This window comes from Molothrus aeneus, chromosome 4 (assembly GCF_037042795.1).
Source record: "Molothrus aeneus isolate 106 chromosome 4, BPBGC_Maene_1.0, whole genome shotgun sequence".
Lineage (NCBI taxonomy): Eukaryota > Metazoa > Chordata > Aves > Passeriformes > Icteridae > Molothrus > Molothrus aeneus.
This window is the reverse complement of record NC_089649.1, coordinates 32,444,614-32,467,585: the sequence shown is the minus strand read 5'-3', so window position 1 is coordinate 32,467,585 and position 22,972 is coordinate 32,444,614. Positions and strand designations below refer to the sequence as shown.

The 22,972-nt window shown below is 41.1% G+C and overlaps 1 protein-coding gene across 3 annotated transcripts in view; it reads right to left on the bottom strand.

Moving 5' to 3' along the window:
- RAPGEF2 (Rap guanine nucleotide exchange factor 2) overlaps nt 1-9,160 on the bottom strand; it is a 184,422-nt gene extending 175,262 nt beyond the window's left edge. For all 3 annotated transcript variants that reach the window (XM_066548221.1, XM_066548222.1, XM_066548224.1), the window contains exon 1: nt 9,056-9,160. In XM_066548221.1, the coding sequence (XP_066404318.1) occupies nt 9,056-9,124 (69 nt within the window). In that variant the 5' untranslated portion in view covers nt 9,125-9,160. The remainder of the gene's footprint in view (nt 1-9,055) is intronic.
- Between the last annotated feature and the right edge of the window lie 13,812 nt (nt 9,161-22,972).

The following is a 22,972-nucleotide window of genomic DNA, read 5'->3' as shown; positions in this document are numbered from 1 at the left end:
GCACAAATAGAAGTCAGCAATGGATGCTGTGTTCTGGCAGCACCTGCCTGTCTTACAGCACTAGTGAGAGAATTCACTTTAAACACTCACAGCACCACTGGCAAAGGACAAAAGAAGTCTGTAACACTGCACAGAGAAGCCTCTCTCTCTCAGTTCAAAATGCATCTAAATATTTACTACCATGTATGCTGTGTATTCTGACACATCTTTTAACAAACAGCAAAACTCTGCAGAACCATTCAAACGAGTGCTGGCTACTCACATAATGCAATGTGTGACTGATTTCTGCAAGGTCATGTATTTTGAGGAAACGTTCTGGGCGGGCAAGGGAATGGTTTCCTGACAAGATGAAGCACTTACCTCAAAGTCAAAACAAAAACAATGGAGGGTACATATTTTAGGTACGTCCCAATAGATTTAACATACCAAATGGAAAAATGTGTACGCCTTTTAAATTGCATGCCAACAAAATTGTCACTTCTTTGTTTTGCCCCCAGGAAGAGAGCCCACAAGCACGCAATTTTCAAATACTATACAACAAACCAATACAGATAAGATTCAGTATATACATTATACTGTATATATATTCTGTAAATACAGACAAGATTCAGTATAACAATACAAAAAAAACCCAAGCTCCGAGCCTTAGCATCTCCCCCACCCAATTCAGTGAATGCAAAGGTGCCTCTTAAGTTAAAAAAAATTTCTCATTTTAGGAAATTCATCAAGAATAAATAATGTCATAACATTACATCCAGTTTACTTTTTTTTATACTTATAAACAGTGTTTGAAAATGGAGCACCATATACTCTCTGGGAGAGGTTAAGGTATTTCAGAGGTTCCTACACACAACCATAAGCATTTCTTTTCAATCTCTTGTATCATAGGTCTTCACAGCTTCAGCTGCACCAACACAAACATTTGAAGCCACAATCTAAACCAGACTGAGTCACTTAAATTTTAGAAAGCAAAAACCCTACTACACAACCTCTCAAAAGTAAGGTCCTTTTCTTCCATTCAGCTAACAAGATTGCATCACTCATCCTGTGTTTTTTGCAGCCTCACAAACAGCTGGATGGGCAGGAATGAGGCAGCAGAGAACGTCAGCATGGAAAACAAAGTGAGTGAGCAGCTTTGGTGGGTGCCTGGCATCCATCCAGCATCAACCCACTACAACTAGCTCTGCCGCTAAAGAAATACAATGCACCACAAAAGATTCAGCCTTTGGTTTCAGCAAGTCAAACCTCAAGCAGATATTGGTGGTACAGCCTTGTTTTCCCATCAACTGCTTACAAACCACATTTCTGTAACATTCTTTCTCACCCCTCTAAGTTTTGAGTTATTTTTTGTGTAACAGGGCAAAAAGTGCGAATGACTAATTTCAGATAGAAAAGGCTACATCAATATTTTTTTCCCAACTACAGTAAAAGCAAAGTAAAATGGGAGACTAGTATCCCTAACAATAAAGAACTGCAAATATAAACTAAAAAACAAAACAACAAACTACTAAGCAAACAATCCATGGGTAACAGGAAACACTGTCCTGTTTAGAAATCCAAAAAGACTACATAATAAATATTTTTATTAAGCAAAGTTTATTTTAACTTCAAGACATACAAAAAGCAAGCAAACAGAAACAAACAGCCTGGTAAAGACAGTCAACAAAGGCATGATCCACGAATGTGTCTTCCATGAAACTTAATACACATTCCCAGGTAATTTACACTGAAACCAGATGCTGTTTCATTGTGTTGTTCATGTTTATCAGAATACACACAAATAAGAGAAAAATAGGAAAATCATGCTGTCCACAGAAATATTAATATCAGAATATTCCTTTAATTTTTATCAGTGTTGAAAAGCAAACTGATGCCTTTTTCCCCCCTCTAAAAGCATTTAAATATTTTAATTTTTTTTTTCAATTCCTTTAGTGTTTTGCTCAGGTAATGATATACATGCTGACCTTTACTGTTGACTAGAATTCCTTAGAACTGCTCTAAATCAAATATTTAATCACTCTTACTCAGGTCAGACAAGACAGACACACACAAAGAAACACATCTACAGCTCTATGGGCGTAACAGAGATACCCAGAGAGAACAAATAGCTAATTTTAACTGCAAACAAAGCTGTAAGAAAAGCACTGCAGTAGGGCTCCTCTCTCTCCCTTTTCAAGAAAAGTGGTCAACTTCACCAACTTCAGAAAAAGGGAAGCAGAGCACCACTTCCACTTTGAGACTAATTCAAATACACCCCTTCATGCAAAATATACCCAGCAAATTAAATCTGCAACACTGGCTGCAGCAAACAAGGCGCGCAGGCTCAGCTGCCCCTCACAAAGCATCTTTGTAGAGCTATCTTTCTGCCAGTGCTCCTTTTGAATTCCCAAACAATACCTTGCAAAAATTAGATCTCCTACTGTGGGAAAGTTCCCAAAACACAAGCCAAAATATATTTTCTCATGAGGATACAAAAAACCCTCAATGAGGAAGTCAAAGTTCTTACAATGACTGTTCAGTGTACATATAGTCATTCTTGAAACATGCTAACAGATTAAGTAGCAACATTCTGATTTAGAGAAAAAAATATTAAAATCAGATCAGTAGTTCAACAGAATGAATAGCTATTGCTAGCAGTTACTACTCAGTAATTTGCATAAGCATAGACTTTTAAAAACTTTTAAGCATACAGCCTTTTTAAAACAATGGATGTCAAGAAACAATAACTCATCAAAAAAACCTTAGCTAAGGGATAGTGTAATAAGTGCAAAATAAATGAATCATTTTTAGAAGTTACACTTAAATCATCTTTTTTTTTTTCCCCTCAGGTACCAAGGGTTCTCCATGAATAAACAGATAATCCACAGGAGACTCCAACCTCCTACTAAAGAAAAACATGATCTTGGGAAAATGCGTCTATGTCCTTTACTTTTGCTGACCTACACTTTTACACCCAAGACATGAAAACTTTCAGTCCTTTTGGTCTCAGAAGCCCAGCAGACGATTTTGCTCATTACTAGTTTTGGCAGAAGAGCAAGCCTATCCACAGCAAGGAGTCTTGCTTTACCATAATCCTCCTCCGCCAAAGCTTTTCCTGCAGCACCCCTGGCTACAACCCACAGCAGTGGGGTGGGTGAGGATGGGTGGGAGCATCCTGGTCCTTTGGCATCACAGAGGGTACAGACACGTGCTCTGATGTCTGAACAGCACCTCAGGAAGCAAGTGGACAAAACAAGCTTGGACTGAGTAGAAGATCCCTGGGCTTTTGGCCCAGCACTGCTCACTTCAGTACATTTCCTAGGCAAGAATGCTACGGAAAAGCTCCCAGTTTTTAAGTGCAGGAAAGAGACTGTGTCCACAAAGGCTGAAAAAAACATGCTCACAGGAAGATACTCAGCCCAAACCCAGGGCAAACACTTCTTCAGCCACTGCAGGGCAGAAATCAAAAGCAAACTCTACCAAACAGATAATTAATCAAGTAGGAAATTACACAGAGCTTATCGGCGCTGCAGTTAAACCCTCACTTTGCCAGTTTCAAACCGGCTCGGATACGTACAGCCAACCGAGCTGCAATCTTCTGATGCAATGAGAAAGCACACAAGTGTGTAGGATAAGGCTTCCACTCATATTTCTATGCTATAGCTGAAGGCTTCCTGATCATACCAAGCTCTTTGCAAGTGTTGGCAAAACTCGTATCATGAAAAGATATGGAAATTTATTCATGCACAAAGTACTAGCCCTATGACAGGGCAGAACTACTGCAAAAGAAATTAAAAAGTCAATCAATACTCTTGCCATCCTCAAAGCTCTTGGCCATGAAGATATGAATGGCTATGGGAAAATACACACACACACCCCCATTAGAAAGACTGGGAAACAAGCATAATCTTTCAAAACAAACAGGATACTAAGCAGCCCATTGCAGTACATACTCTTAGTTTTGAAAATGACATGAAAATTGACACTGCAAGTTCAGAATCAAACATTCCAGGGCTGTTTCGACAGACTGAGATTAAAGAGTTCACAAGAAAATCTGAGCTATGCAAGGATTTTCAGCTTTACTTATCAGCCACAAAAAGATATATTCATACAAGTAAGTTTGTTGGGCATGAAATAATGCTGCATAGTAATACTAGCTTGAGAAAAACATTAAGAGAAAAAAAAACATACACACTTACTTCCAAAATACATTCTCTGATATTATTTCTGTACTAAACAAATAGATTGTTTGCCTTGTCAGGTAAAGGTCTCACTTTTTCCCAATAGTAGTTTTGGTTTTTATGCTGCCAGTTAAGTGCTGAAACACAGCAGGAAAAATCCCCATGGTTAAAGGTCTCTACATACATGAGCCTACAGTAACTTGTTTCATCTGTATTCACCTCCCCTACTTACAGCCCAAGAGCCACAACAAGATATCACTTAACCTACAGTTTTTCAGACACATTCAGGGTATGTTAACCATTTTGAACAAGTTTCCAAAACCCTACAGCATCTAGAGGTTTGTTGGGTTTTTTTAGTTCAGACCAGCTACCCTTACAGCTGATTTTATGGTGGCAATTCTACTTGAAGCCCGCTGCTAAGCAAGAAAGGAGCCCAGATCAAGAACCAGCAACAACCTTTCTTCATTAAGCTGCGTTACTAACGATGGTCCCAATGTTAACACAAAACATAACAGGCTCATGACCCCACTTCAGAATTAGTCACTGCAGTCAGCAGAAAGCCTGACCACCACCATGGGAAAGCACAGTTGGGAATCTCATTTTGTTGGCCAAATGGGCTCCCCAGAAAGAAACAGAATGTCCAACCTTGCAAAGTAAGGCTGCTCCTGAATAACCACTTAGCAAAGCCCTGAGATGCATTATGGAAAGACCACTATGTCAATGGCAATGCAGCCAAACACCAGGCATCAGCTGCCACAGCCCTTCATTTCTCAGGGCTTCCAAGAACCAGCAGGAGAGTTTAGCAACAGAATCAGTTGTCAGCATTATACTGCTGTTAGCAGCCTGATAACAGGGGTTATCCTCCTCTGTAAATGCTCACCTCGAAAATACGGCAACACAGTAGCATGCTGACAGTGAAGAAAATCTGAAAGCACAACTCAAGCTCCAAAACATTTTTGTTTTTCCAAGGAAAGAAATCCCAAATAAACTCTTTTGAAGAAGATCATTTTAGTCTTCTAGTGTATTTGATACACAGACACATAATCAGCCTGAATTTAAAGACTCAATATTCTTTTGCTAGACTCACATATAAAACGCTTAGTTCTTCTGATCCCATTAAAATACACACACAGCCTTGTATTTTTTTTAAGAGATCACTGTAGCAAGAAGGAAATGTTCATTTCTGGCTTATCTGAAGATTGCACACAATCATGCTATCACTGGTTACAAGTATAAAAATAACACAACTTGGGAACAAGCTGAAAGTTTATTTGGAAAAAGCATAGGTACATCCTATAATTAAACTATTTTTCCTCTCAAGTGTTCAAGAAGGGAGTATCTGCTTTACAACAGCATCCTGTTTAGATGTCTTCTGACATTAAATGACTCATTAGTATCAAACTAAGGGCTACTGTACAGTTCTCCCTCCGCCCTGAAGAGCTGGTGCGATGCTGTTGCATCCCTGCTCCTCGTTACTGCTGTGCTGAACTGCCCTCATGTACCACATCAGCAGTTTCCAGAAGCAAACCTTAGGCATCTAACATATATAAGGCACACATTCAAAAAATTTCTTCCTGCATACATCACCACATGGCATGAAAACAGTGAACAGTATGCAGAGTTTCTGAAGCAACCAGCTATTCACATACCATGCCATGCAAATGAGTTGTCAGGATAAAGAAAGATTAGGGTTCAGCTTCTCTTGTTTGAAAACAAAAGCAGCCCTATTTTTTCAACCAAGCTACACCAGTATCAAACTGCATGCTTTCTGAAATGGCCTATGATGCCAAAAAGAATTTGTTTTGTAAAGACTTAAAGCTGTAACAGTCCATGCAAAAGGACGTCAGGAGAGAAAAAAACTAGATCTCGATTACTCACAGCTCAAGGGCATAAAACCATTTGTAATTTATGAACATTTAAAAGTTAGATTCCCCAAAGTAGTTAAATTAACTTCCTAGCTCACATCTTCAAAGAGAAAATGAATAGTTTAATACATCAATTAAAGAGAAGAGTTACACAACAGGCATGTTAAAGTACAGGCCACATATATATCCTTTTCTTTTATTTCTCATTTTCTTTAGCCAACAGAATATTAGTTGTGATTCACAAAAGTCAGGAACACTCTGTAAAGGAGGATATACCAAAGAGATATAAAGTTATAAATTTACAAAAGCAATTGCAGAATACACTGTTTATCTCAAGGAAAAAAAAAATCAGTTCAATCCAAAATTACCAAGATACTTTTGCACTACAAAAGTTCAAGCCAAGTTAAGTTTGCTTTGCCCAACAATGCTTATCAGACCTACTTCTCGAAGTTGTACATACTGGCTATCATTCTGTCACTCCTGTCCTCTGAGCCTGCAGTGAGGGCATGGTGCCAAATTTGCACCCTGACAGTCCAGGGTGAATTGTAATGTCAAACAGATATTTACCTCATCATGGTTTGGGAGAAGCTGAGCCCCAAAGAGTTTGTTAACATAAGTAAGAAGCAAATATGCTACTAACATACTTCTCTTGCTATTTCCTGCACTGACACGAATATGATAAATATATTTTCTCTTTTCAACCCTCCCTTGACTTTAAAAAAGCCTCATGACTTCCCAAAAGTCAAAATTAAGTAGCTATCTTTTAGAGATAGCATAGCAAGGACAGGAAAATACAAGTAAAGAAACAATAAGTTACTTTAAGGGGAGAAGGAAAAACAAGGTCTTTGTACCTTTCTATGTATTTTTTTCCTTTTTACATAATGATGAAAGATGAAGTGCATAAGCATGTTTCTTTCAAATTCCAATACTGTTGTAAAATAAAATCAAACAGAGAACCAACAGCAGAAAACTAATACACACAATTCAACATGGACCACTTACAAAAACACCAACCAAGTTTTCTGCTGCAAGCCCAGTCTTCCCAGCAGCAACAGGAGAGCACCACCACTTTCAAGTATTTCCAGTGCTAAGAACACATTAGATTTCCCACATACTTGGTCTTGTCTGTGGATTATTTTGGGCCAGTGTCAATTTCATGGATTTAAGGGTGGGTTTCTTTTCCTGTGGTGATTGCCACAGCAGGCTGCCAGCGTGCTGATTCGGGAAGTTTCACAGCACTAATGCAGCCCTGGTGTTCCCAATTTAGCTCTCTGCTCCGTGCCCTTCACTGGGCTTTATCCCTGCACTCAGGCTGGATTCTTCACTGCGTCATTTCTTACTTTCTGCCTTTTTGTGCTTCCTTATTATCCCTTCTAGACAGCAAGGCCAATTAGCAAGGACACGAGAAAGTTTACTGGTTCACATGGCACAGACCATACCACAGGGAAAGCATCATCCCCCAAGCCCAGCCTGGTGGCCCCACGGCCTGACCCAGTGCTTTCTGAGCATCTGCCTGCATCTCTCCTCCTGAGCATCCCACCATGCTTCCATAACCATGTCCTGAGGCTGGACACTGCTGGTAGGCACCCCCCAGCTGCAAGCTATGTCTCTACCAATTCAAGTGACCTCGCTGCAAGTTTGCAGAGAGTGTCTTCTCCAGGACAGAGCACTCAGCCTCCTTCAGCTTTCACAACACACTGAAGGGCTGGGTCCAGCACTGAAGGCAAACAGACATTTGGAAAAGGTCAAACAAGGACAGAGAAACAAGTTTAGCACTACAAAAACATGTTCCAGAAGCAGTTTCCTTTTTTATATAAAAGAAAAAAAAAAGAGTTGCCAAAAAGGCATGCCACATATGATGCCTATGCAGTCAGTATGTTTTTCCATGAGAAGTTTTATTTTCTGACACATATTCCATGAACATGGGGATAAAAATAACATTACCACAATGACGTATCTATAGTAGGAGGAATGACTTATGGGTGCTGAGCAAAAGTCAAGGTTTCCTCTTTGCCCCAATTTAAAATCATCACCAGCCAGTCAGACGCCTGCCAAAACAATCAGTAACAGCATCTCTTCCCCAAAACCCGAATACAGGGACTGCTCAGAGAGCAGGACAAGCCTTTAGAAAATAGGACAGATGGCATTACAACTCCAAGCAAAGTAACTCCTTGTATCATTAGCTATTGAACCGCGGCTTGATGTGGGGATCAGTGTAAAGCTTATTAGTCTTTAGACAGTTGGCAGCAACAGCCACTGCAGCAACCGTTCGGGAGCAGAAGGAACTCATTCAGTTTGGTTGTTTTTCAGGTCATGTTAAGTCAAAATGTTTCTGTACGCACTCCACTCCCCAGCTTAACCTTTCTCAGCCTCTCTAAGCGCAACTACGCTTACAAACGGCTTCGACTCACACACTCCTCTGATAAAGAGGGCTCCAGGAGCACGGCGCAGGTATCTAAAAAATTCCTGCCTGGTGCCATTGTGTAAGGATTTCACCCTACTTTGGAGAGCAAGGACTTGCCAAGAATACCACTGACCTCAGCCCCTACATTATGAAACAGCGCTGCCAGCTCCAGCCAGCTATGTAAAAGTAGGGACTGAATTCAAATCCTGAGCCACCCGTACTCCGGGGCAATAACAAAACACACACACAGAGGGAGTAAAAAAAAAAAAAAAATTAAAAAAAAAAATTAAAAAAGGGAAAAAAGAAAAAACACACCACCGAAAAATTATACTCTAAGTTCATTTTCTTTTTACCGGAAGCAACCCTCAAAACAAACCCAGCTGGCGTTTCTCCCTCTCCTTCCCCCAAAATTAGGGAGCAGGAGGAAAGTTGTCGCGTTAATGCGCGCCTTCCCTTCCCGGGAGCTGCCGGCCGGGCATTCAGCGCTGGGGAGTGTGGCGGGGGCTGGCAGAGGCTCAGCCCTGCCCGCGGGGCTCGGGGCTGCCCCGGCCGGGGCTGCGCGGGGGCAGCGGGGCGGCCGCTCCGCCGCCGCGGGAGCCGCGGGGTCCGGGGCGAGGGGCGCTCACCTGGGGGCTCCGCTCCGCCGGGTTCTTCATCACCGCCTGGCGGAAGCTGTTATCCACGTAGGACGCCATCGCGCCCCGGCTGCCTCCCGCCGCCGCCCGGGAGGCGCTGGGGGAGGGCGGCCGCGGCCTGGCGCTGCGCGGCCGGAGCGCGGGGCGAGCAGCGAGCGGGGAGGCGGCGGCGGCGCGCAGGCAGCGCGGGCTCAGCAGCGCCGCCGCCCGGAGCTGCTGCAGGCGGCGGCCGAGCCCCGCCGGTGGCAGCGGCGGCGGCGGCGGCGACAAGGGCTCGGCGCTCCCTCTCGAGCCGGCTCTACGCCTCCCGCCGGCCCGCTCCGCCGCATCCCCTCGGGCAGCAGCGTCGGCGTCGCCTCCTCCCTCCTCTTCCTCCTCCTCCCATCCGGGCTGATGGGGGGCTCCGCGCCCGCCTCGGCGACGGGGAAGTTGCCGGCTCGGGGAGGCGGAGCGGCGGGGGGCGGGCCGAGGCGGGACGGAGCAGGGAGGGAAGGAGGGAGGGGGGCGGGTCGCCGGGGGTCGCGGCCGGCGGGGTCCCCTCCGGCGGCGGTGCCTCAGCATCCTCCCCCTGGGAACACGGCCTTGCCCGGTTTAAACACCAAAAAGAAGTGCGAGCGGCCGCCGCCATGGTCCCCAGGGACGCGCATCATCGCGGTGCTCCCTGGTCACAGATACCAGCAATGGGCAAGCTGGACGCCAAAAAAAAAAAAAATAAAATAAAATAAAGACTTGATCTGCCGAGTCTAGTGACTTCGGGGAGGCCACCTGTTGTCACGCTTCTCCAAAGTAATCCGTATCAGCCGGCTGTCCCCTCTGTCATTGCTATATGGGGTAAAAACGAGGGAGGGAGGGAGGGGTGTGAAATCGTTAATTTATCACTGTTCTGGGGGTTCTTTAGAGGCGGATGCTCCTCACGTGAACTTAAGTTTTTTAAGAATAAAGGGTCTCGCAACATGGCTGATTTTCTTTGTTTACCACGACACCGAGCACGTCTCAGCAGCAGCCTGACAAACGCGAAGCATGGCAGTATTATTAGCGTGCCATTAGCGGCAGGGTAATACTATTAATGTATTTGCTTTCACAAGTGATGTGTACCCTTCGCTGATACGGATCACGCAATGTAAATAATGTCAACACTAATAAATCTGTTTAATTCCCAGTCACTAGAAGTCACATTTCAATTCCAAGTAAGGTAGTGTCATCTTTATTTGATTCTTTTCATTTGTGAAATTTCCCAGGGATAACCATCTTTGCCTTACAAAGCATACACTGCTAGTAGTCCCAGGAGAAAATATGTTACACTTTTAGACATAAGTGGCTCTCAAAAATGCTGTGTCTTCAGACAGTAATCTACTAAACCTACTCAGTTTCTAGATATGGCTCATTAACAAGGATAGCTCTTTGGGCTAATCCTACTCAGATGTGTCAGCAAAATATTTTTGCAGTAATACCAATTATTCTGGGTAGATCATGGGAAAATACTAGGGAGTGCTCCACATTCCCTACATTTTGCTTATTGGTGCTTACTATAAGTCCTTATGGGGGATTTTTAATTTTATTTTCTTTTCTTTTCTTTTTTTTTTTTTTTTTAGTAACAGATTGGAAATGTCATGTCCTTTGCCCTAAAAAAATAACAGTTTAAATATGCCTTGTGTTCATCATCCAGAGATGATAATAATTCCTTCAAATGAATCAAGCCTGCAGCTATAGAAAAGTGCCAGCTTTTCTGAAGCTCAGTTTACCAATCCGGAGTGTTGGAATTCCCTCTTTTTGGGGGCATATGTATAGGAGGAGTGCCACAGGAATGTGAGGAATGCTCTCTTGGGCTTCACTCCTCAATCACTTCAGGGCACCCATTCCCTGCTGCTGCAGCCTAGCTTGCCTGACATCTTTATATCTCTACATCAAAACAGAGCTACCCACTCTATTTTAATATGCAATTATCTTTCATTTCAGACCTATTAGCTGTAACAGCACCAAGTCAAGTGTTTTGCTCTGGTTAATTTTTTGCTGTGCTGTCTGGTAGCACAATACCTGTGATTCATAGGGATGTTTCACATCAGAGAATGGGATTTCAGGGCTCTCATTGTATTCTGATCAGTGTCACAAATCTCAATGGTTATAGATCTGTGTCAAAGGCCTATGACACTCTACATGAATTGTTATAAATGGGAATGAATGAGAGAATTGTACATAGAGAACTATGTACAAATATACTCAACAATGTCTCGATAATATTTAAGGATGTGTTGTGTTAACACCTTTTTTAGTGTCTGTAAGCAACATATTTGTATAATGCAAATACTTCTGATTATTCATATCCTCCATGGCAGATACTAGCATGTCCTTTATGCTGGGCTTTTTCTCTTGCTGAAATCAGTCTAGTTATTTCTGAATAGAAAAAAAAAAAATCCCAACAATAAATCAGTAAATAATCATCAAGATTCGGAGTAAGGACAGTTATTACTTGAGAAAACATGCAATTATCTCCAGAAACCCCCATTTTTCACTACAAGTATTCAACAAAACATAATTTACGGTATCAAATGTTCTTGCAACTTACATTTTCTCTTAGTCTCACTCTCTTCCTGTGTTCCAGCTTCAACAAAAAATCAGTGTGGTTTAAAATACACATATATACCAGGACATGCCATTCATTTTGCTTATTGGTTACTCTTCAGGCTAGGTAATACTCTTCAGGTGTTATCTAGTCTTATGCTAATTTACAATGGAGTGGGTTTTTTTGGGAAGGGGAGAGGGGTGTTTTCCTGGTCATGTTAATACATTACACAGGTTTCCTACTCATCTTACACCAGGAGACCAAGAGTTAACTGTACATGCACAGTACATATGATGTTGATATTTCAACAGTATGAAAAGGCTGCAACACAAAATATGACAGCTCAGCATAATATCTTTTTGGCTAGCTATAAGTAATAGCTATATTATTTTATAGAAGCATTTTGCCTTAGGAATACAGGGTATCTCCCCTCCTGAATATGTCCATTTCTTTCAAGAGGTAATTTGAAATGGTCAGGTCAAACAGCTACTAAAATGCTAAGAAAACAAATTCTGCAGTTCTGGGAGCATTTTGTTCATTTGCTAAACCTCATTTTTAAGAAGATATACTTCAAAAAGCTTGCACTTGGCTTAGCCACATTCGTTTCAATTATTACACCTGTAGTTAGTCACCCACAGTTAAATGCTTGGTTTGCTAGGGATGCACCAGTCTGTCTTGGTAAAAAATAAAACATTGCCACTTTGAGGGAGTTTAGCAAGTTGTATACAGTCTATATGGTTATAAGCCCAGGAATGCTCCTTTCTCCCATTTCTTGGGTAGGTACTTGTTTCCATCTATCTCCTGGAGATGGCATGGCAGCTGCAGCAGATTCATGCAGTTAAACTCCAGCCCTCAGGATTACCCCTCTCCTTCCCAGATCTTTCCTGGCACCTTCTTGGCAACCATAAAAAGATACTTCCATAACTATTCATGGAGGTAGACAGTTATAGGGGAACAGAGGTATTGGCCTGGTGAACCCCTCCAGAGCTGACCTTGAGAACAGTAGCCATCCCCTCTGGACTGGGCAGAAGCCAATTTTGTCAGATTTTAAGTCAAAGATTAATTATTTTACGTACAAGTAAGGCCACTACGAAGGGGAGGTGATCTTATCCTTCAAATAAGATTAGCCTCTATGCTTTTTCTTTAGGGTGGCACCATTTCCAATAATGACTCTCACCTTTTGGGATTTATACATGGCTGGGATTACTACCACTTGCAATTCCAGTTTTTAGTACCTTTTGCATTATGATGAAGGGCATGTGAGTTTGCTTGTTTGCATGTTTATTTGTCTGTTTGTTTGGGTGGTTTTTTCTGTTAATTTTTTACATAACATCCTCTGTCATTGTGGATATTTGTCATACAGTAATCACTTATGCATGGGCACAATATGGAACAGCCACTCTGCACCTCTGATAGATAGAAAGCTAACACAGACCATAGTAAAATAATCCTTGAATGTTTACTGCAGGTTTTATGATCCTTTTATACTCATAAGATGTATGAAATTCTGAAGGTTACAAAAGAGAACGTGGCCTGTACCATAAAGGAAAAATCATTCTTTGTTTTTTTCTTGAAGGAAAAACTGAAGAATTTTTGTCTACTATAATGCATTTCACATACTTATTCAGAATTTGCCACTATTTGCATAGCTACATTTGGGAATATTTATCATTAAACTTCTGCTGTAGCTGCAGATGTATGCAAACCAGCTTTAGCTAGTTAGATTAATACTAGAGAAACAGCACTTATTGTCCAAGTATTTACATGATCTTGGAGAGGAATTCACAGTCCACACAGTGCTCCCTTCAGCTGTACTGATAAAGGTGCCCAAACAAAAGGAAAGGTGGCTGTGCTGCAGCAGCAGCACCCAGGAGGCCTGTGCTGCACACTGTGTGAGCACTGAACAAATCAGCAGCAACTCTTGAAGGTCAAGTGTGTGTTTCTGAAGCTCTGGAACATCTACACAAACTTTCTCTGTGCTTGTGACCACAGTACAGGTCTGCCCCTCATCCCTCAGGAGTAAAAGTGGTGATGGGAGGTCTTCTATCCTGGTACTGGGAAGGTGTGCTCCAGATCTCATGTCAACATCTGCCCCAGCTTCTCCTTCTGTGAAAAGAGACACCAAACCAGCAACTAAACTTCTGAGATATAAAGAAGCACAGCAAAGTGCTGTTTCTAGTAACAGTCGCAGCAGCATTTTGAGGTTTTTTTTAACAGAAAATGAACCACAGAGAGACAGTGAGATTGCATCTTTTGCACATGAGGATGTGTGGTGGAAGAGGTTGGTTCAGTGGGACTGTACGAAGCACACAGCAATAAGTCAGTGCTTCACTCCTGGTGTGCTCTGGGACAGGCTGCCAGTGTGGAGAGGTGCTCTGTGTGGGTCTCAAATTGCACCTGCTACACAGTGGCAAAAGTATCAGAGAGACTAAAGCCAATGTTGTTTTAGATAGATGACACTTTCTGAATAATGTATAGGTTAAAAAATGCACTCCATTCCTTTCCAAATGGTCATCCATCAACTAACATAGGCAGGATACACATAGGAACCATTTCAGCTGTTGAATGTATATCATAACAGTTTCATGAACTATGTATTTGGTGTCACATGTATTTCAAATAATGTATTTCAGTAAACGACATCTCAAATAAGGAAAAAATATTTCCTTCTTACTCATTGCCTTTGAAATTTAAATTACTGAACAAATTAAAGCCCAAACTTACATTTCATTATTTTACACTAGACCAATATATTTCCTAAGAGAAAGCACAAGCTTACTCTTTCTGAAATAACTATAATTGCATTATTTAAAATAATCTTTTGAAGTTTCTACAACCCAAATATTACATGATTATGTGAAAGAATCAAAAGTAGAAATTGTCTAAAAGTCAAATATAGATGGGATTACTATTTATTCAAAGCTGGCCAAGTCTTTAAAAAAATTTCATTCATACATATTAATGATAGATAACCAGATGATCATTATTATCCAACAATACTGCTTTTCATAAAACACTCAATGATAAAGTTACCTAATAGATCATGCAGAATGATAAATAAAACATGTAAAGCTCTGCTAGGAAAATGAAAAACATAGGAACTTTATTCCTGCACCAGGATATAAAATATTTATATGAGAAAAAAATGTTGTTAACATTGTTATTAAGACCTTTTGCTCTCAGTGCTCTGTTTTCAGTACTAGGGTTCTATACTAATTGCCTAATTTTCACTGGCTGCCATCAGAAACCTTTTCATTTTTCTAAAGTCAGATATATATTATATATTATATATTATATATTATATATTATATATTATATATTATATATTATATATTATATATTATACATATATTATATATTTATTATATATTATATATTATTGAAGCATTTGTCTTCAGCTTGTACTAGCTGTTTAAAAAAATATGAATATATTTATAACTTATGGCATTACTGGAGGGCATTATTCTACAAATTAATTTTACAGCTGGTAGCATTTTTCCATAATGAATTATTGATTAATTATTCCAGATATTGCCCGTCCTCGCTCCAGCACCAAGCACTTACTGCACTGCTAAGTCAGCCCATGCTAGAGCTATTCCTTGGACCAAGTCCCCAAACACCACATTCCTGTCAGTTTTCACCTCTTTGCTCTTGTCACGATCTTCCACAGAAATCATCCACGCTCCTCCCTGCTTAACACACTGTGGTGAATCACAAACACGTTCCAACATAATACTGCCAGCACTTATTAGAAGAGCATTTGCATTTACATTGCTTCCTAACAACCTTTATGAATTATTGCTTTGCCTTGAAATTAATAGTCATTGTAGATACTGTTTATGTGGCTCAGCCTCCTTCATCCTTCAGTCACCATTTAGATCTGTTCAAAGCATATGGGGATGTGTGGGTGTGTACTTAAGTGAATGTTTCTCTGCTGTGCATACATATCCTGGCAAAGCATATTCACACCTATATCATAATGTGACAAGTACTAGGTACCAATTTAAATGGATAGAATCAGCTTTAAGTTCAGTGAGTTCTATAAAAGTTGGTGTTTTTGTTACTTACAAATTAGTGATACTAAACTCCATCGATTTGTGTTCCATCTATTCTTCCAGGAAGAAACCATCCAATAACTGGAATAAAAGAGTTTTAAAATCCAGTTTTACTCTGTCCAAAGAAAGCATATTCCAGGTAAATGGACACTGAGTTAAGCTACCAAGGTGATCTAAGCTTATTGTGAAATTGTTTTGATCATTCTGGACAATTTAATGACAATATGCCTGACCTTGTGTGTGCAGAGCTCCTCACTGAACCTGTATTCAAAGAATATTCTTTACAGACAGATCATAAAAAAATTACAGACTTCAGGTTCCAAACACTATTATGACCAAATCTGTTTTGTAGATTCTACAGTCTCTGTTAATGTCAGCAGTGAAAATTAAGACTTTCTATTCCTTTCCTTTTGTAATGTACTTAATACAAAGAGATCCCTACTTCCACTGCAACCTTCAGCTTCTGTACAAATGCATAATGATAAACTCAAGGATAAAATTCAGTTGTCCTCCAGTAACACAAGAAATCCTCCAGTAACACAAAAACAGAGACATGAAGGACCAGACAAAAACAAGCAGTACTGCACTCTTAAGCAGTCACTAGCTCTGAGGTAGAAGTTTACACAATGTATTCCCAGTGTTTCTTGGATCTAAGACAGATAGCAACAACTTATCAGTTTCCCTCAGGGTTTTTATGTTAATTTTGTTATTTGTTTCATTTATGTAACAGATACTCATAATACTCCTTAAACATTCAGTAGCTAGCTGTGATAAACACTATCTTCCTACTTCTGCAACAACTGATTTGTGCTGAGAACATGCACCATTGCCTTCTCGTGCGGAAGAACATGGGAACACACTGCCTGTTTCATTTTCCCTTTCTAGAAAAAAAAATTAAAATAAGAAGATAAAGCCTCTGTCTTTGTTGCTGTGCTTAGCACAGCAAGTAGCAGAGGGAAGTTGCAGATGAAGATCTGTAGCCGACCAAGTATATCTTGTAAATAAGTTTTCTAGGTCAGGAAGAGAAACTGGCATGTGGGAAGTAATTGGACAGAAAGAGGTAGTTGAGATTAACGCTTTGTGGCAAATAGATGACTCTCTGGAACATGCAACTTTTGAAAAATACAGGAACTCTCAAAGGTTTTGTTGGAGAAAGCTATTTGCCAAGAATTTTCCCTTTTTTTTTTTTTTAAGTTGGCCACTTACAAGACTTCTGACATATGCTGGCACCTGACTGGCATGACAAGAGCCCTGTGCACTGCCACTGTAGCCACACTCCTGCTATCCATATTTAAATTTTATCTCTCTTCCTTCAGCTCAAGCTGGCTGGAATGGAGACAGTCCTGTGTATTTAGTCTTTGGGATAAGGAAGTCTTGAAATACTTCATAAGTACCCTCCTGCAAATAAACTGGAGGGTGGAGATTGGCATCCACCACGTGCTCTTGTTTGTGCACAAGCAGCATTCACACGAGGAAGCAGATTCTTCGGTGGGAGAAGAGCTGGCCTGGATCATTCTCCTGTTCAGCGTATCTTTGTTTTACAGCCCAGGTCCTCATCTGATTAAAGCCCCTGTATTTCAACGAGACCAACAAAATCCTGCTAGTTTTAAGCAGCTAAGCACCTTCTCCCTGTCTCTGATCCCTGCTGGGCTTTTAAGGAGTTCTCACAGTGCTGCTGCAGAGGATGGTCTCCAGCTCAGAAAAATAATGCACTGATTGAAGCCCCCAGAGAGAGCCACCTCTCCAAGGTGCACTCAGCTGCGCCCTGGGAAGAGCTGCATGACGAACAACAAAACAATCCTGCCCCTGTTTGCCCAATGGCGACATCTGTGTCTCGTTAGCAACGCACAAACTGTTCAAACAGTTCTGCTCTCAGGTGGAAGTGAGCTGTGCAACTTCATTCCGTTGATGTGAGTAGCTAACAATGTTGCCTCGAGCCTTTGCATTAGTACTGCATTCAGGTATGAGCTTAGATTCCTCTTGCTAGGGAGCAGAGGAGTTGAAGCACAGGAGAAAATTTCAGCTTTAATAATCTGTCTTGGTCCCTTGTGTTACAAAAATATTCTCAATGCTCCAGAAGTCAAGTATTTACCTGGATACTTTGTTTATTTTCAAATAGACTTTCTGAAGTTTTATTTGAAGTACCTATAATCCTTAACCCACACTCATCACTAATATACTCTCAGGGAGAGTCCCTCTCACCTTATATGTAAATCTCTGACACTGATAGTGGGTTGATACTCCTGGTCAATATAAATACAATTGATTAAAACCACATATAACAGACCTTCAAAGTGCAAAGAGGGGCCTTTCAAGCAAAAATACCTTTTTTTTTTAACCATCAATGATGCTACAGCTAATCAGTTCATTTGAATTTGGTCTAAAAAAAAAAGGTATTTTTGCTTGAAAGCAAAAAGTAGAGTACTGAAGATATCCAAAGTTATGCATAGCTTTGAGCTATTCATTAAAATACCTCACAGTATAAGCACATGTATGTCTTTTCTTCAAAACTATACAGGTAAGTCATGGCCCTGAAAAAGTATCTCTTAATCTCAACCCAAATGATTAAGGTTAAATCATAAGGTGTCTCCATCTTATAGCAGGCATTTGCAACTCTTTTGAAAGCAACTGAAAAGACTTAATTGGCCTAGATGCACTCACTTGCACAATTATAAAGTGAAATCAGGTAGCTGGCATTAAAGGCTAAGGATGTAGGAACCATAAAAATGTGATAACTTGTTCCACTTGTAATTTCCCTTAAGAAAAATTTCACTAATTTATGTGCCCATCATTTCCCTGAATTTACCTGAAACACTGTATAGTAGTCATAAAACCAGAAAATTACCCACTTTTCCCTTTTCTCCAGAGTACTTTGTAGGGCCAGATACCTTTCTCAGAGAAACAAGAGGGAGATAAGATGGAATATCAAAGTATTCTGGAAAAAAAAAAAAAAAGAAACTTTTTTGGGGATGAAAAAGCATATATAGCAGTTTATACCATTCCAACCCTTCACCCTACTGTAGCAGCACCAACCATGCAGTGCAGTCCTACGTGACACACCAGAGAGTTCAGTTACACTCAACATCTTTCCTGAGATGCTGCAGTCCTTCATTCTATTGACACAACTATGCAGGTATTCACTCTGTGAAAAAACCCCAATAATCTGAAAGAAATCAATGCTTGCCAAAGATAGGGAAGAGGGAACAGAATTAAAATATACACTTGCTTTAGCCTATCAAGCTTTTTCCTCTGCAGGGCTTGGCTAGACAGGCTATTTGCCTGTCTGTTTACCCAGAAAGCATAAGGTGGGTTCTGTCTGTGGAGCAAATCCTTGTGCCTGTGGACTCCCCCAGCCAGCCCTGCTGGTTTATTCAGAAGAGCCTCACCATCTCACAGCCTTAGCAACTATTCCTCATAGGGCCAAGTGGGCTGCTGTTTTCCAAGCAAAATTTTCCAGCTACCTCTGCAGGCCCTAAGGCCCGCTGAGGTTACAAAGACCTTAAATGATGATTGTCAGACAGCCTTCGAGGTCTTGCCCACTTAGTTTAGAAACCACATCCCAGAGTGGTCCTGGCCAGGTTACCTGTGCTGGTCAACACTGGGGACTTCCACTGGCTTGTCTGTGCAAGGTAAAGCATGTCAGCACACTCATGCCAGTAGAAGCTCAGTACAAATACATAATTATAAAGATATCTTTTGCTGCTACAGCTTATTTCAGCCTCCTCACTAAGATGAGCTACAATATTACAAGAATTTTCAGGGGAAAGGAGTTCATATTGGGACTGTTCAGGTTATTTGAGCTTTTTTAATTATAATCATGCAGTCAAAGCAGAGGAAAAAAATAATCCTGCACTGTCCTTTCAACTGAGAAGGCATTTTTCATCATTCTTCCTATAATCATTTCCCTCTGTTTTGAAGTATGGTTTGAGGCAAGTGCTCCAAATCTTCTATCAAATTTGAGTTTCTTTGACAATCCCTGTAGGCTCCAGTTCTCCTGTATTAATTGAAGCTTAGTGCAGTAGCATATTTGGCCTCATAAATTTTAGAAATGCTGCATTTTTATCTAGTAGTACTATAACCTGAGATACATTTTAATTTTTGATGTCACTAATCACCTCTTTCATGGGGGAAGGCATGTTGCCATGGTGAAGTCTTTTAACTTATTATTTTCCTAGGAACACATCACAGAAGAACATTAGGAAAGTGTAAATAATTCCTTCCTTTACAATGCTCACTGTGCTATACATCTTTGAACAAGTTACTAACATGTGTCCCTCCTTGTTATAACACACATAACAAAACTTGGGCACCTACCTTGTGGGGGTGTTTTGAGAGCTGGAGCTTGTAAAGTCCTTCTGAGGATGAAAAGCATTATATGAGCAATGAGCACTAATCTCAGCCATGTGGACAAGCCGCGCACATTCGAAGTAAAAACCTTTCTAATAACATCCATCTGCATCTTGAATACAAGAAAGAAATTGTAAGACAGCCTGTCAATGATCAAGGCTTTTTCATGCAGCTCACCCTACTGTTTGGCCGCTGGCCAGCCCAGAGAGCCTACTGAGGAAAATGGCTCTGAAGGAAAAAATGTGCATGTTAAGCAGAGGACAGCTTTTGTGAAGGGTGAGAAAAAACAAGACAAATACCCTTGAATACCAAAGCGCTCTCTGGTACATGAAGGAATGAAGTGAGACAAACTGTAAGGAAGAAACCACAGTAGGAGAAGCAGGAGCCTTCTCTTCTCACTAAAGATAACTCAAGCCTGTTTGCACTAAACTGCTGAGATAAAACACATTTCCACTTAAGGACCAAGACTGGTTTACATTAAGGATGTTACTTTGGAGAGAGGCCGGGAGAAGCCAGGGAAGGATTTATTTGGAACTGCAGCACCTAAACCAACCAAGAATGCATGTCAGCCTTCAAAACTCTATTAATGACATCATAAAGTCATTCAAAATGGTTTGTGGGGCAATGCAGCCGGATCTGAGCTTGCTGAGGGGATCTGAGCAGCTCTTCAGTGGGAGTGATTTTTCTTCAGTGGGACTTATCTCACTGGCAAAGGCACTTTAGCTCAGGGCACTGGCTCCCTTCTGTTACAAGCCCCTGTGCAGAGTCATCAGCAAATTCTTTTGCCTGATATATATATACACACACACATATATATGTATCCAATGTCAGAATTAGCCCCCTTACTTCCTCTCACCAGTCATCTACAGATTCATTTCACTCAAGCTGTGCTCCAGCTGTACAGCATTGCAGTGCTGCAACAAACATATGGAGTTTCAGCCAATAGTCCTCCTTCACTTCCTACAGACTTTTAGTCTCTCTTTTTCCCTGCAATGCTTTGTGCCCTACCTCAGATGCAGCAGCATTTAATTGAAGTAAAATATGGAGGAATTAAACTAATGACAAGTAAACCTTAATCTATCATCCTACCTTTAGAGACTTTTGTGAGGAAAGATTTCTTGTCCTCCATTAAAATGTTTACCTGCAAGAGATTCCTCCTCTAAGAAATCATGATTTACATTTAGATAGCACCTTTTATTCTGACAGCTTGTCTTTACTGAAAAGTTGATTCCAGTCATGACTCCTGTGTAGCTTTTAATTCAAATTCCTGCCATATAGAAAGAACCCAAACCTAAATATTTAAGCAGCTTTTAATTCACGTTATCTTGCCACAGATCAATTTAGCACAACTCATCAACTGCTAACATGATCAATAATTAATGTGGCTGCAGGTCATCTACTTCAGAGTTCTGTTAGTCTTTGTTATGTCTTCCTGCAGGTTGCTGCATGAGAACAGGCCAGCTCTTCCACAGCTCCCTGGAGTGAAATCCATAGAGGAGCTCAGTCCACTGAAAAAAGAAATAAAAAAACCCAAGGAACAAAACCAATTTTAAAAAACCCCAAACCCCACACCAAAGCAAAAGGCTTTAAATATGCTCTCAGAAGTGTTCAGGCTCCAACAGATGAGCCCTGGTGAATTTTCCTACCGTGGTGTATTGTGTTACTAATCCCAACATTTGATTTCCTGACCTCCCCCTCTCCACAGCAGGGATGGCAGAGGAGCACATGTCCCCATCTCAGCTGTTCTAGCACAGGGCCTGGCACCCTGAGCCAAAGTCTTTGCAGCTGAAATTGAGATGCTACACTATGGACTGAAACAAAATTATTCACCTAGGTGGGGGATGTATGTTGTTCATTTTGAAGCTCTTTTAAAATAAAATGAGCAACCAAGCCTACATAGATAGGAAAAGTAGACCATGTGCTGCCTCATATCTCCCTCCATCTCTGAAACAGACCTCTCCAACTAGACAGATTATTTGTTAGGCCTGAGGAAACCCTCATGTCTACCATGTGGCTGCCTCAAAACTGCATGTACTTCTGCAATATGTTTTACTGACTTTGCTCTTCTTGCTGCTGCTGAAAATTTTGAAATCATGTGATTTAATCTGCAGTACAATGACACAGCAGCTGCATTTTCCCATCTTCTCTCTTTCTGTGATTTATTAGGCTTTTTCTACACAAAATACAAGCATGCCAACTAGAAGGGTGATCTTTTACTTTGAGAATTGTGGACCACCATCAGTTGTGGAAGAAGTTTGCCTAGCATAAATACAGACAACAAAAATAAAGGTTACCCCTCTTCTTGTGTGCAAATCAGCAGCAACATAAGCACACCTAGCAAGCATGGCGTCGCTTGTATAATACTTCTTCATGTGCACTACTATTTTCAATGGCTACATTATTCCAGAAGACAAGGGCTTGAGGATGAAGCCAGCCTTCGAGCCTGCCTGTGTGTGCTGTGTGCAAGGCAGCCCAGCACAGCATTGCAGTGACAATAGGAGGCTGTGACCAGCCCCTGGATGTGCCTGGCAGAGGCTGGGTGCACTCCCAGCCCTGCATGACAGAGCACGAAAAAATGTGTCTTGTGGGAAAGTAGAGGGAGGAGGAGTGAAAATGGGAGACCAGACTCCCATTTGAGAGGAAGAGGAAGAGAGACTTCCCATTTGGGAAGAGGAAGAGAGTCTGAGGCAAGTCATACTGGGAGGAGCAGCTGAAGGGTCAAGAGAAGACAGCAGCAAAATGTTGATGAACAAGTAACCCTTGGTGATTCAAATCCAGAGTCCCCCAGCTGAGCTCTTACTCAGAAGATCAGCATGTGCCAGTGGGCATGCACAGGCAGGCACTGCCAGTGCTCTGAAAGTGCCCTGTAGGGATGTTTGGGGAAAAGAAAACTATTAAAATGACAATAAAGGCGCTCCAGCACAAAAATCAGAGTTGCCACATATG